This window comes from Malaclemys terrapin, chromosome 11 (assembly GCF_027887155.1).
Source record: "Malaclemys terrapin pileata isolate rMalTer1 chromosome 11, rMalTer1.hap1, whole genome shotgun sequence".
Lineage (NCBI taxonomy): Eukaryota > Metazoa > Chordata > Testudines > Emydidae > Malaclemys > Malaclemys terrapin.
The window spans coordinates 67,330,388-67,343,164 of record NC_071515.1 but is presented as its reverse complement, the minus strand read 5'-3'; the positions used below and the strand labels follow the sequence as shown (position 1 = coordinate 67,343,164).

Genomic DNA, 12,777 nt, shown 5'->3' with positions numbered 1-12,777 from the left:
AGTCATGGTTTAAAGACGTCAAGTGCTGGAGAATAATGTTCACTTCTGCCACCGGGGCTTCTGCAGGGTTCAAACACAAACCTACCGAGGCTATAAGCAAAATACATTCTGCTAAGTTAGGCAGTCCTTCATAGACTTACTCTCGTTGCATCATAGACTTTGCCTCTCTGGGCCTCTCCCAGGCTCCTCTGCTTATCCAGTTTGGCCTCCTTTCTTTCTCACCACTATCAATCCTAGAGCCTTCTCCTCTGCAGTTCCTGATGTGTAGAACACCCATGTTATATTTCTTTACCTCACTGGCTCTCCATCTAATGTCAGTACTCTTGTTTTTCTCCCTTAATATCTCTCTTCCTTTCTGTTCTATTCATTATTTGACTCTCTAGCTGTATAATGTATACAGAAAGCTCCATAAAACCCTTATGGATGCAGTTTATATGAAAATGCCATTCAATATTATTATTATTTTTTATTTGTATTATCATAGCACTTACAAGCCCCAGTCATTTACCAGGATTCCATTGTGCTAGGTCTGTACAAACCCAGAACAAAAAGACAGTCCCTACCCCAAAGAGCTAACACTCGGAGGGCTTGTCTACATTACTCGCAGGATCGATGGGCAGCGATCGATCCAGTGGGAGTCAATGACCTTTCAAGGTCCCTCCCGGTTCTAGGAGATGGGATATCTCTATTAATTTTTTTTTTTATTTATTTAAGAGGTATGTTGTCCTGAATCCTGCAATTAAGCATTTTTAAACAAATAATTTTACAAATGTATTGATAAAAGTAGAGTTAAGGTGAGAAAAGTGGTAAATTAGCAATTCTCAATGTACTGAACTGTCGCAGTCTGGGTTTTATTCTAATGAAAGGGGGGTGTTGTAGTAAACATAACATTTTGATTAGATGCCTGCAATAGAAGTGAAGTGCTCTTTAAAGCAGCTGAATATTGTCATCAGAAAATCAAACTCTGCTCTCAGAGCCAGAGCTCTTCCCTCAGGCTCTCCCCCCCCCTTCCCATCCCCCCCATATTTGTATATAGTCAGAGAGGAGAGTCAGGCTTAGTTTGTTCATAAACTCCAGTTCCTGGGCGGACCCCACACACAGCTGGATTTGAAACAGCTGGATCCGCCTTCCCTGCAAGTTTAGCCAGGAGCCTCACAAGCCTGGGAGCTTTGGGTTGGGAGCAAAATAATCACAGACTGGCTGCACTGGTGGAGGATGAATTGATCAAAACTGTGAAGCTGGGTTTCCAGTTGCTGGCAGGATCCAGAAAATGGGTTACTGGAAGAGGCTGGGTCTGATTTCCCTACTGCTGCTGTCCTTCTGTGAGTAGAAAACAGTTTCTGGTAGGCAATGTTAAGCAACACACTCATAGAGTTCATTTATTTTTTCCTTCCTCCAACAGATAAATAATCATTGATGTCTACCCTAATGGCCATTAGCTAGAGGGTTTGAAATAGCTGAGATTTTAGTACAATACTGTAGCAGTAACGCTGTCTTGGAAATCAGCTGTATAATTCTCTTCTAACAAATGGTAAACACTCGACTTGCATGTAAGTTTCTGCATGCACGCTGAGCTGCTCAGAGATGTCAGTGTTTACAGTACAATATATATATATATAGGTCAATGTTTCTTCTTGGAAGGCTTTACTTTATTCAAACACAATAAAAGCAACTGAGATGTATAGTTGAATGATTTGACTTCAGCTGTGTCCAGATGCTGAGATGTTTGCAGAATTTTTTTTTTTAATCAGCCTCCGTTTTATGTGCAGGATTAATCAAACTATTAAAGAAACAGGGTGGGGAGACTCTGCAGCAACATCTGGTTATTCAGCAAACCATTCCAGCACTTATGTAAAGATTTCTTTGTAATAAATACTCTGGTTGGGTTTCTATAAACACTCTTAATACTGCAGATAAACTCCCTACACCAGGATTTGAAAATATACCTCTCTATGCTCTAAATTCTCTTGTTTAAATCTTAGTGATAGCTTCAAGATGAGGAATAGATGTGTATATAAATGGGTGTTATATACACATCCAATAAGTATGTATGCATGTCTCTCTGTATATGCAGCACCTATACATATGTAAACATACACATCTATATATAGTGTATATTTATAGATTTGCGCAAACACTGGAACTTTCTTATGGTAAAATCTTTTTTAAACACATTAGTTTTGGTCAATGTGTAAATTTCACTGTGACTAGAAGTGCTCTTTTCTCAATGCAGTGAAGCGCTGGGATTTTTATTTCACTTTGTTCACATCCAAGTGAAATGGTTGTGGGGATCTATCTCCAAATTCACTTTTAGTGGGTCCCAATGTCTACAGAAAAGGGAATGAAATATGACAGACAGATAACTTGTGTGCATTCAAATATGACGTCATTGCAACTAATGAATCATAGAGAGCCAAACCAGGGAACTGAGTATATATAGTTAGAGTAAGATTTTCAAAGAGTTGCACGAAATTTTACTTGTGATACTAACAATAAGCTGACAGATGAAACCCTAACTATTGCTGTAACGTAAAGGGGAGAGGATGTTACACTGGAAAGTGACTACGAAAATAAATCAATTTTTTAGCAGAACTAACTGAAGTACTACAAGGTAGTATTTTAATCACAATATTGGATTATTGTTGGTAAGAAAGGAAACCTCTAATTATCCCCAATTTTAAAGTTATTTAATTCATGGTTTTCCTCTATAAAAGGCAAATTTTTAATCTGAAAAGAGTCAAACCAAAAGATATTGCCATTACTAAATTAATCTGAAAGGTTAAGTGGCGGATATGTCCACAACGTTAATGTTATTCAATTAATTTTGAGTGTTTAAATATATAGTGTCTCAAGGAGGAAAAAGCCAGAATCTCTTTTACTGGATTTAGTTCAACAATGCTATTTTTAAAGTGCTACCTCCTGTTCTATGATGCATATAGTTAAGATCAGCTGTACAGTAATGCTGAGATTTTTAAAAGAGTTTAAGGAAATTAGTGCCCAAATCTCATTGTTAATGGAATCGGGCACCTAACACCCTTAGAGTCTTTTGAAACTCCCAGCCCAAAGTACCAAAATATTTTAAAATAAGTATTTGATAACCCTAAAGCGACAAATTCCCAAAACCACATTGATTAATTGTAAACGGGCATCTGGATTAACTGTTTAGTGGCAACTGGAAAGTAACTCCTCTCAGCATAAATGGCAAATCCTTAATCATACAATAAAGAAAATGGGCTGGATTCCATCTCAATTACCAGAGTAATCCCATGAATTTCAATCTTTATCATCACAAAATAATAGAAATGTAGGGCTGGAAGGGACGTCAAGAAGTTATGTAGTCCACTTTAAAGACATTACTATGGATTTACCCTGGTGCTGTTGAGAACCATATTTAGTGCATTATCAGCTTCTAAGATGTCCTTTTCATATTACTTTCATCAGTCACATGGCTGAATGGTCACTAGATAATGTAACTGAATATTTTCATCTGTATGTGATGAAAGCAACGACTGTAGTTTGATGTACAGTTAAGAATGTAATAGAGGATTTCCATAATTCTCACTAGTAAGTTACACAAAGACACACAAGATTCTGCTCAAAAAATTTATCCTTAATATTTTTTCCTTGTTGTGACTGCTTTTTGAAGAGCAGGGTTTTTTAAAGCTGAATGTGAAGACAGGCAACTTCTCAATGGCATCCCAGCAAAAGTTGATACTTGATTACATTATTAACTAACGGAACTCTAGTTCTGGAAAGCTAGGAATCCTTTTGCACATGGAGTGCGGGTTGTGTCCAGTTCTGGAATCCAGATTTTTAAAGGAACATTGAAAGAGTTGAAAGGGCTCAGAAAAGAGCTACAAGAACGATTCAAAGTCTGAACAACCTGCCTTACAATGAGAGACTAAAGAAGATCCATCTATTTAGTTTATCCAAGAGACAGTTAAGAGGTGACTTAATCAGTCTGTAACGGAGAGAAAAATTCTGATAGTAAAGGGCTCTTTAATCCAGCAGAAAGCCATAATGAGATCCACTTGCTAGAAATTGAAACTACACAAATTCAAAGAGAAATAAAGTGCAGATTTTTTAAAGTAAGGGTAATTACCCATTGGAACAACTTACCTAGGGACGTGGTGGATTCTCTTGAATTGTAAGGTTGGATCTTTTTCTACAAGATAAGCTCTAGCTTAACCCAAAGTTATGGGCTTGATGCAGGAATTACTGGGTGAAATTCTAATGCCTGTGTTATACAGGAGGTCAGAATAGTTTATCATAATGGTTCCTTCTGATCTTAAAAATGAATATGTTCTTGGAAATATGTAACTGGTGTAGTGACATCTGTCTGCATTTTCAACTGGGCATCTGAGCGCCCAAGGAGGGAATCAAGCTCAAGAAGTCCAGCAGGCGTGGTGTGTCTCACCTGAGCTAATAGGTGTACTTGGATCTCACCTACGGCAAACTGAGCCCAAGAATTCCAGAGGGTGTACATGATCATACTTGGAATAACTGCACAATATATAGCAAATCCTGTCTCATGTGGGCAGAGCTTATTTTGTGTCTGGAGCTTGGAAGAGTATCAGTGCTCCCCCTCCCGCCCCCCGGGTCAACTCAAGGGTAATATTTTAGTTGCCCTTGGCTCCAAATAAGGGCACGGTCATCTGGGTAGCTGTCATCAGGGATTTAGCGACAGTCATGGGGCTATTAGAACCTTGGGAAGGGGGTTTCTAGAAGGATGTTGGGTACCAGATTAAAGAATGTGTGGTGCCTCAAGCTGGCAAAGTAGTCAGTACACCCTGAGTGCACCCTTTAGTCTCCTCCCCCAGAACTTCATTTGCAGGGAAACCCAGATACCCCACTTACACTAAAGGAAGTGACCTGATTTGTTAATAAGATGCACACATGGACAAGAGAAAGCTACAGGCGTGGGCAGCCCACCCTGGAGGGCTTTGTATAAACTCACAAGGGTAAGAATCTGAAAATAGATTATTGTAAAAAAAGGCTGACTGCCTTTACTGCATTAGGTAATTGTAGGCTAAAATTATAACCCCCAAGACCCAACCTTCACCCCCAAACACCCCACCGAATAGATCTCCTTTATGCAAAAATTCACTCCAACACACATTTCGGGTTAGCTAAGAATGCTGACTAGTCAATGGCAAGAAAACATTCAATCATAAGTGCTCAAAATTAGTCTGTTTGTAGGTGGGGATAAGAGACTCCAGTAATGGGGCAGAGTACAAGATGCACAACATTCTCTCGGGGAACTACTGCCTCTCTGTGTGAGGGTGACGTGAGAGCCTCACCCACACACCCTAAAGTGTAGTAGGAGGCTACCTAGATCCACTTGTGGTGAGTCTCTCCTCCCTTGGTCTCTGAAGTTCTCACAAGCCGTAAACGGGGATCTTAGGTTCATTGTGACAGCAGCAAGGACTGGTACTTGCAGAGAATAAGATGGGAGCTCTGGCTATGCCTACAGTACCCCATGTGATTCTCCCGACTTCGGGACTGTTTATCTTCAGTCTTTCAGACTGCCTCCCTTTGGGGAAAGGGTCACATTTGCAAGGGTAGCTGAACTTATAACCCCTCTTCTGGTCTCTTGAGTGCATCCTGTCAGGTCTCAGGCCTTGGGCCTTTATGAATGGGAGAATTGTAGGATTATATCCCAAGAGAGGTAGACTGTCCCTAGGCTACAGTACCCTATGGATTAGCTGTGCTTGCCCAGAAAGACTAACTGGGTTTCGGCACCTGAGGTTCTTCACTTCAGGAGTCTGGATTACAGTGACCCAAAACAGCCCTCCTATAATAAAGTATTGCTTAATCTTAACAGTAAAACCAAAACCTGGCATAAGAGAAGATTTATGAAACAACAAAACGTCTACAAGCATGTCTATCGTGCCCCAGACCCCTAACTTCTGGGAGTCTAAGTCTCATTCTGTTCCTCTTAACTCTCCTTCCCCTCTTCTTGAGGGACTGTCTTAAAATCCAGCCAAAGTCCTTTGTTCTCAATTGAACAGGCCCTTTTTATTCTACTGCCCAAAAAACAATCTGGTGATCTCAGAAGGGTGGTGGTGGTGGAGGACTTTCGGAGCGAAGGCACTTGTACTGTACCTCAAGTGTTGGGAGCAGTATGGCTAGCTGAAGCCATTGTTCCCTTTCCTGCTTACATGCAGCCAGCCGCTTCTTGAATGAACCCCACATTTTCATGCGGTAAACCCTCTTACAACAAGCAGCCAAACATATAGAATATAGAGTATTCATAAATTACCACAGGCAGCTCCAAAGCTGTCACAGAAACATCCCTAGTATTTGTTCAGAGATCTCTGGTGACCTATCCCAGGCTCCTCAGGCTGTTTTCTGAAGAGGAGGGGCTCTTGTTTCTATAGCAGTTGGAGCCAAAACCAGGCTTTGGAGACAATTTCTGCCCTGGATTCACTGTTGCAAGTTTACATGGCAATCCTTTCCCACAGCTCTGCAGGGAAAGACTAGTAGGGTGCACAGATGCCCGAAACACACACAAGACAGGAGAGGGATGATCATATTGTGAAGACTAGCCCAATCTACTCATGGTGGCATCTCATTTTGATGCTATACGTGAGTGGGCCTTGGGCAGTAAGTGGAGCTTAGGGGAGGAGCCACTTTCCTTTGTAAAACAGGTTGAGACCTACATTGATGAATTAGCATTATAATACCTTAATATAGCCAATGAAGTTAAGCTGAGGCGTGATTATTGCTAGTTGAAAACTTTTCCCTGCCTTAGCATGACCTCTAAATGTATCCATTTGTACTGGCCCACTTCAACCACTACTTTGAAAAGAGTAGATGGGGAAAGACTCTATGCATATTAAGGCACGAAAGAAGGCAAAAGAGGGATTCAAATGGTTATTCGTGGATTTTTATTTATTTAAGTGGGAGATTAAAACAGAACCAACCCACACATTTTACTAATAAAGGGGAGGCGGTATAGTTTGAAAGGAGGCATGGCTACCCAGGTGGGTAGTTGATGCACATTTCTCATTTAAATATTTCTGCTGTGGGGTATGTGGTGGGGGGGGAAGTGTGTTTTGTTTTTGGCACATGGGAATTTGTTTACATGTTTTGCAAAGAGAGGTGTTGCTCTTACAAGGATTTGACTTTTATTTTATTTTTTGCTATTACATTAATAGCCAGAAATGCCCAAGAGCAAATTAGCACCATCAAAACTTTCACTGATTCCCCCTTCAATCTGATAATGGATTAAAGGACCAATCAATAGTTTCTGCCCATAGTTAGCTTTGTGTCTATGGGGGAGAAAAATATTTGATTCTTTGGGCAGCTTCTGCCTCCTTGTAAAGGAAACCGGATACAGATGTTATGAAAAGGCTGAATGAGAGCTAGGTTATAACAACAGCTCTGAGGGAAGCAAATAAAAGGAATAGGAACCTATTCAACACTTCTGAAGGCTGAGAACAATCTTGAAGATGCATGGCCAGATTCATGGATCCAACCAGGTTATGATTGGCTCAGGAACAAATAGGGACAGAGGCAGGTGGTTTTAACTCATCTTTATGTTCTTCTCCCCTTCATGCTGGGACAAGACACAGACTGTTTCAGCCCTTGGTATAACTTAGAGCAGCTTCAGGGCTGCTCTAAATTACTTTGACAGTAATGGTTCCCTAGAGCTGTTCCAACTGGCCCAGGATTGCTGGAGTGCAATTTGCTCTGCTCACCATCCCTTATGCCTGCAGAATTCCCCCTAATTGTGGGGCAGGGAGCAGGTGGCATACGACTGCTATGTTAGCTTTATGCCACTCAGAAATTTCCCCTGCCTTTCCAGCTATTTTATGCTGCCTGGGCAGTGCAACACAACCAGAAGGTGGAGCAGGGATCCAGATTTGGACCAGGATGGTCACAACTAAAGCAATTTGGAAAATGTTTTTATTATTTTCTGTGAAAAAGTTTGACAAAAATGAAGTTTTTAATTTTTGTAGAACATTTTATGGAATTTCTCAGGTTTACATAAAAATAAAAATCAAACTCCAAAGTTTTATAAGATTTTGGACAACCAAAAAAATTGTCAAAATTTCCATTTAATACAAAAGTCATTCTTTTGTTTAAAAACGTTCAGCCAACTCTAGTTACAACACGTGTAAATTTTATCAGTGCCTTATCAAAGAGAAAGTCCATAATGTATTTACTCCTCAGATTCACTGATCATGAAATGAGCAATCACTGGCTTAAATTTTTTTTTTTTAAAGGGACTCTTGAAATGTTCCTGTATTCTGAAGTAATGCCAACATCTATTGTCTACTGTGATTTATATAGTTTTTTGTAAGCTACATGAAACTCCACCAATTGTCTAGTTTGTTTCTCTGAAGATGTTTTTTCTCCCTCCTTGCAATGATTCATCTTCATCACGTTTGCTTTCAATCTGGTCCTTTATGGATTTGTATTGTAATCTGGAATAAAATGAATGCACCCCACTGTGGACTGTCATGTTTTATTAGATGTGCAACATCCCACATCTTCATAAAAAAGAAGTACCCACAGCACATTAAGCATAGCTCAGCAAACTCCCCTGATGGAGACTGAGATGAAACCAACAGTGTCCATGACTTGGAATGGTCTGTGAACTACACCAGCTTGCTCCTCTGTTTACATCAAAAGGTTCAGTACCAAATGCAAGAGAAACAAAAATAAATTTAAAGAATAAAACCTACCTCTAGAAAAGACAAGCACTTATGAGGGGCAATAGACCAGTCAACCACCAATGACATTATCAAATCTGAGCGCACCAAGAGAAGATCGTTGGACTAGGGCCGGCTCCAGGCACCAGCTTACCAAGCAGGTGCTTGGGGCGGCCACTTCCGAGAGGGGCGGCACGTCCAGCTGTTCGGCGGCAATTCGGCGGACGGTCCCTCACTCCTGCTCGGAACGAAGGACCTCCCGCCGAATTGCCGCCACAGATCACGATCGCGGCTTTTTGTTTGTTTGTTTGGCTGCTTGGGGTGGCCAAAACCCTGGAGCCAGCCCTGGTTGGACCCAGACGATGGGCTAAAGTCCCCCACAGGCTCTTCAAGGCCTTGAAGGATTGGGCTAGCCGGTCATAACTGGCTCAGCCTAGCTATTCTGCATTTCCCTGAATGCAGGGGAAACAATCCTGATTCTGCCTGCCTCTGTCCAGAGGGAGAGGATTAACCAGTCTCCAGAAAGGATCCAAAAGCCCCATCACAGGCATGTTTCTGTTCTTCAAATGGACCTTCTACTTAGCATAGACAACATCAGTTCTTACGGTCAACTGCTGATAGCTGTTTGCCTTTCAGAAGATCAGACATGTGAGCACTCACAGGTCTTCCATCCACCACTGCACGCTCTGCTCCAAAAAATTGCACTCAACAGGATTTACCCCTGCGTGCAGTTATTGCGTCGGTAGAGTTTAGCGTCCCTATGATAAGCTACGAACATGCCTAACAAGCTAACCTACAGCTGATTTATACTGGAGCAACTGCATCTTGTCTTTTGGGAAATTAATTTATCCAGCTGTACCTTGCAATCTTCCATTTTACAGCAAGCTGACAGTCATTGCCTACATGGATGCTGGCAGTTTTAAAATGTACCTTAATTGAAATGTTATTCTTGACAAGACAGAATTGTGTATGATCAGATTTAAACATCTTTTTATCGTTTTACACAGTGCATAATTTGCACCTATTAATAAGAACAGACTGCACTAAAGATCCTAGTTGCAGTGCCAGTTCTGGCAGCTGCTGCATTTCACTTCAGTTTTCCACTCTCCTCTATGTTGTCGAGAGAGACCTCTGCTAAAACACTTGGACTGGGACTTTCCATGGGCCTAAGAGAGTCCATATCTTACTGAATTTCACTTGCCCTCTTGTGCCTGGGGCAATGTGGCAAAGTCTCTCACCTCTGACTGTGGAGGATGAGGGTCAGTTTTCCTCTCTCTGAGTAGTTTAGTCCTCCAGCCAAAACAAAAACTCCACCTTCTTCTGGAGTACACAAAAAGCAACCCACCAACAGTGGCTCCATCAGCCATTCTTCGTCCCACTCTCCCCCTCTTGCCTGTCCATTGAAGGCTTGTATCAACCTTCCCTCAGGATCTTGTCCTGAGAAACAGATCGAGGGTTTGGTCAGGTCTTTTCCCCTTGGTGCAGAGAAGTGAAAAGAACTTCTACCTGCCTTTGCACAGTCTCATGCAGGGCCACCAGCCTCCCTCAAGGGTGCATCAATCCTCACCCTTCTGCCAAGTTCTGAAAGCAATACCTTCTGGCAGTCCCTGGGAGGTCACGGAGAGCTCATGCCCTTCCTCTTGTGTCAGCACCAGACCTGAGGCTGTAAGTAACAAAGCAGCCATCTGCTCCACCGTCAAACTATTGGCTCTCTCTCTCTTTCCTAGCCACTTATATGGCTCCCATCATGGTAGTAACCAACTCACAATCTTCAATGTATTTATCCTCACAACACCCCTTGAGGTAGAAAAGTGCTGTTACAAATGCAGAGAGACGAAGTGACCTCTCCAAAAAGTCTCCACTTCACTTTCGCCAGGTCTTGTTTTATCCAAACCAGTAATATTTGAGTTGCGGGTGAAGGTGGATAAGAGGTTCTAGTTTGGATCCATCTCATTAACTCTCTGCAGCTACTGGTATGTACTTGCACATAACAAACAGGGGATGGTTTTAAGAGCTATAATGCACAATACCTGGGACAGAAAGGTCACTTCAGCCAGTATTTCACAAACCACGTAGCTTTACTCTGTATTTTGCATTCACGGTGGAAAATGTCTGTGCTCACTTTACAGAGATTGTACCACCAAAATGAATGTATACTTTGGCGGTTTATCATATCTGTAACCCATTTCCTCCCCTTCCTAGTGCTCTTTATATCCTCACTTGTCAGTCAATTGCAGCACGTAAGCTTCAGTCATGCAACCTTGTATGTGCATGGAACTACGAACATGGACAACATTATTCATGTGAAGAAATGCTTGCAGTACCAGGACCTTAAGACTGTAAATTCTTCGATGAAACTTGAATCGTGTGTGGTTTTTTTTAAAGTGCCTATGATACCTCTGGGCTCTATAAAACTAATAATAATGTGCAAAGGGCAGCATTCTACATAGATATTGCTTAAAAAACTCTTTTATTTTAATCATTTTAATAAAATAAAAACACACCTGCATTTGCACATGCAGAGCAAATCCCTGTGTCCAAGCCAGTCAGCAATCTGCAAGAAATCAGGACACGAAAATAAAGATTTGTTTATGTATTTGCTTGCTGAATTATTTTACACTAAGACTCTAAAAGCCAGCATCCCAAGTTAGAAGACACTGATTCAATTGTCCTTTTGACTAAGTCATTTTTTCCATGTTTCGAATGTCCCAAATTTAGTCAAACCATTCCATGAGAGAGAACAGGGTCCTTCCTCTTACAACAGGAAGTGATAATACATCCAGATACTACCAATACATGGGTGATTAATTCAGTTCTTTCCAAATTAGACCCATGGAATAGACCCATCCACAGAAACAAGAGCAATGGATCCTGTGGGAATTCAGTTCCTGTTATGTCTTTAATTTGTCAACAGGCATCTTTCCAGGATTGCTGGAAAATACTCTAGGACATTCCCGCCATATGTGCAGGAAGGTAACTTTCAGGTTGCATTCCCTCCAACACACGTTCAGTCCAGTTTTGTGTATTTGTTCTATGCCTGCCTGTTTGTAAAACACCATCAGTGAAGGAGTGAGAGGTCCTGTTTCACATATCCTCATCAGCACTATCCCCCATGGCACATAAGGCCTCAGCTTGGAAAGAATTTGTTTAACAAAACTCTTGTTTAGTGATATACCCATTGGAGCATGTTTCAGGGATAACTCGCCGAGCAGGAGCTGGGTTGGTAAAACAAATAACTGTTGCAAGAACAGGGACCGGATTATGAGCTGCACCTCTGAGTGACATAGCCTGGGGGGGGGAGAGAAACACAGCAGTGGCTATGTGCCACCTTTCTGTCCCCAGTTCAGGGCTTTTATGGTGGCTGGGGTGACTGCTGGTCACAGTTCCACATGTAGCAATCACGTAGTGCAGAATAGCCAGAGAGTGGAGTTCTCTGGCCACACCCCTCCCAATATGCCCCTTCCTATCTTTGTCATGCATCTACTTCTGCCATGCACCTACTCCCAGGGCTGTGAGACAGGGTATGTCATGGGGATTCTACTCACTGCTGGGCCCCCGCCCATGGCTGTGTCCTGGGATTAGCTCTGCTTAGGCTGAGGCTCACGTCCGTCTCTCACTCGCGTCATAGCCCTTTTCTAGGAGTGCTTCCTCTTTGTCACTTGGCCCTTTGTCTTCATGGCCTGGCCCTCCGGCCAGGTCACTGTACAGTTTTCCCCTTCCAGGGTAACAAAGTGGACCCACTATCCGGGTGCCATTCCAGACAGTCTTCCCAATCAAGACTGTGCCACATCCCCTATGGCTAGTAGGGGAACCCAAGCCCACTTGCTATTCCAGGTGCCAGCTCAGGAACTCTATGCCCAGCCACCACAGTCTGCTCAATCTCTGACCTTCTTGCTCTTTCCCTGGGCTCTTTCTTACCTTTCTTCCCTATCTTCTGGATCCCACACTGGGTTACTACTGGAGCTTCCTCTACTCCCTGTGGCTACTTCACCCTCTCTTGGGTTCTTCCCAGAGTCTGTATTCCAAGGGAGGATCCCAGGGCTTAAGAACATAAGAACGGCCATACTGGATCAGACCAATGGTCCATCTAGCCCAGCATCCTATCTTCTGACAGTAG

At 42.2% G+C, this 12,777-nt stretch overlaps 1 protein-coding gene across 2 annotated transcripts in view; it reads left to right on the top strand.

Moving 5' to 3' along the window:
- The first annotated feature begins 1,096 nt into the window (after window positions 1-1,096).
- The window catches only part of LOC128845752 (TGF-beta receptor type-2-like), a 54,931-nt gene continuing 43,250 nt past the window's right edge, over window positions 1,097-12,777 (top strand). Inside the window, exon 1 of one of the 2 annotated variants that reach the window (XM_054044732.1) lies at window positions 1,097-1,322. In XM_054044732.1, coding sequence (XP_053900707.1) covers window positions 1,271-1,322 — 52 coding nt within the window. In that variant the 5' untranslated portion in view covers window positions 1,097-1,270. Of the gene's footprint in view, window positions 1,344-12,777 lie in introns of both variants that reach the window. The other variant, XM_054044733.1, reaches the window with a different exon arrangement.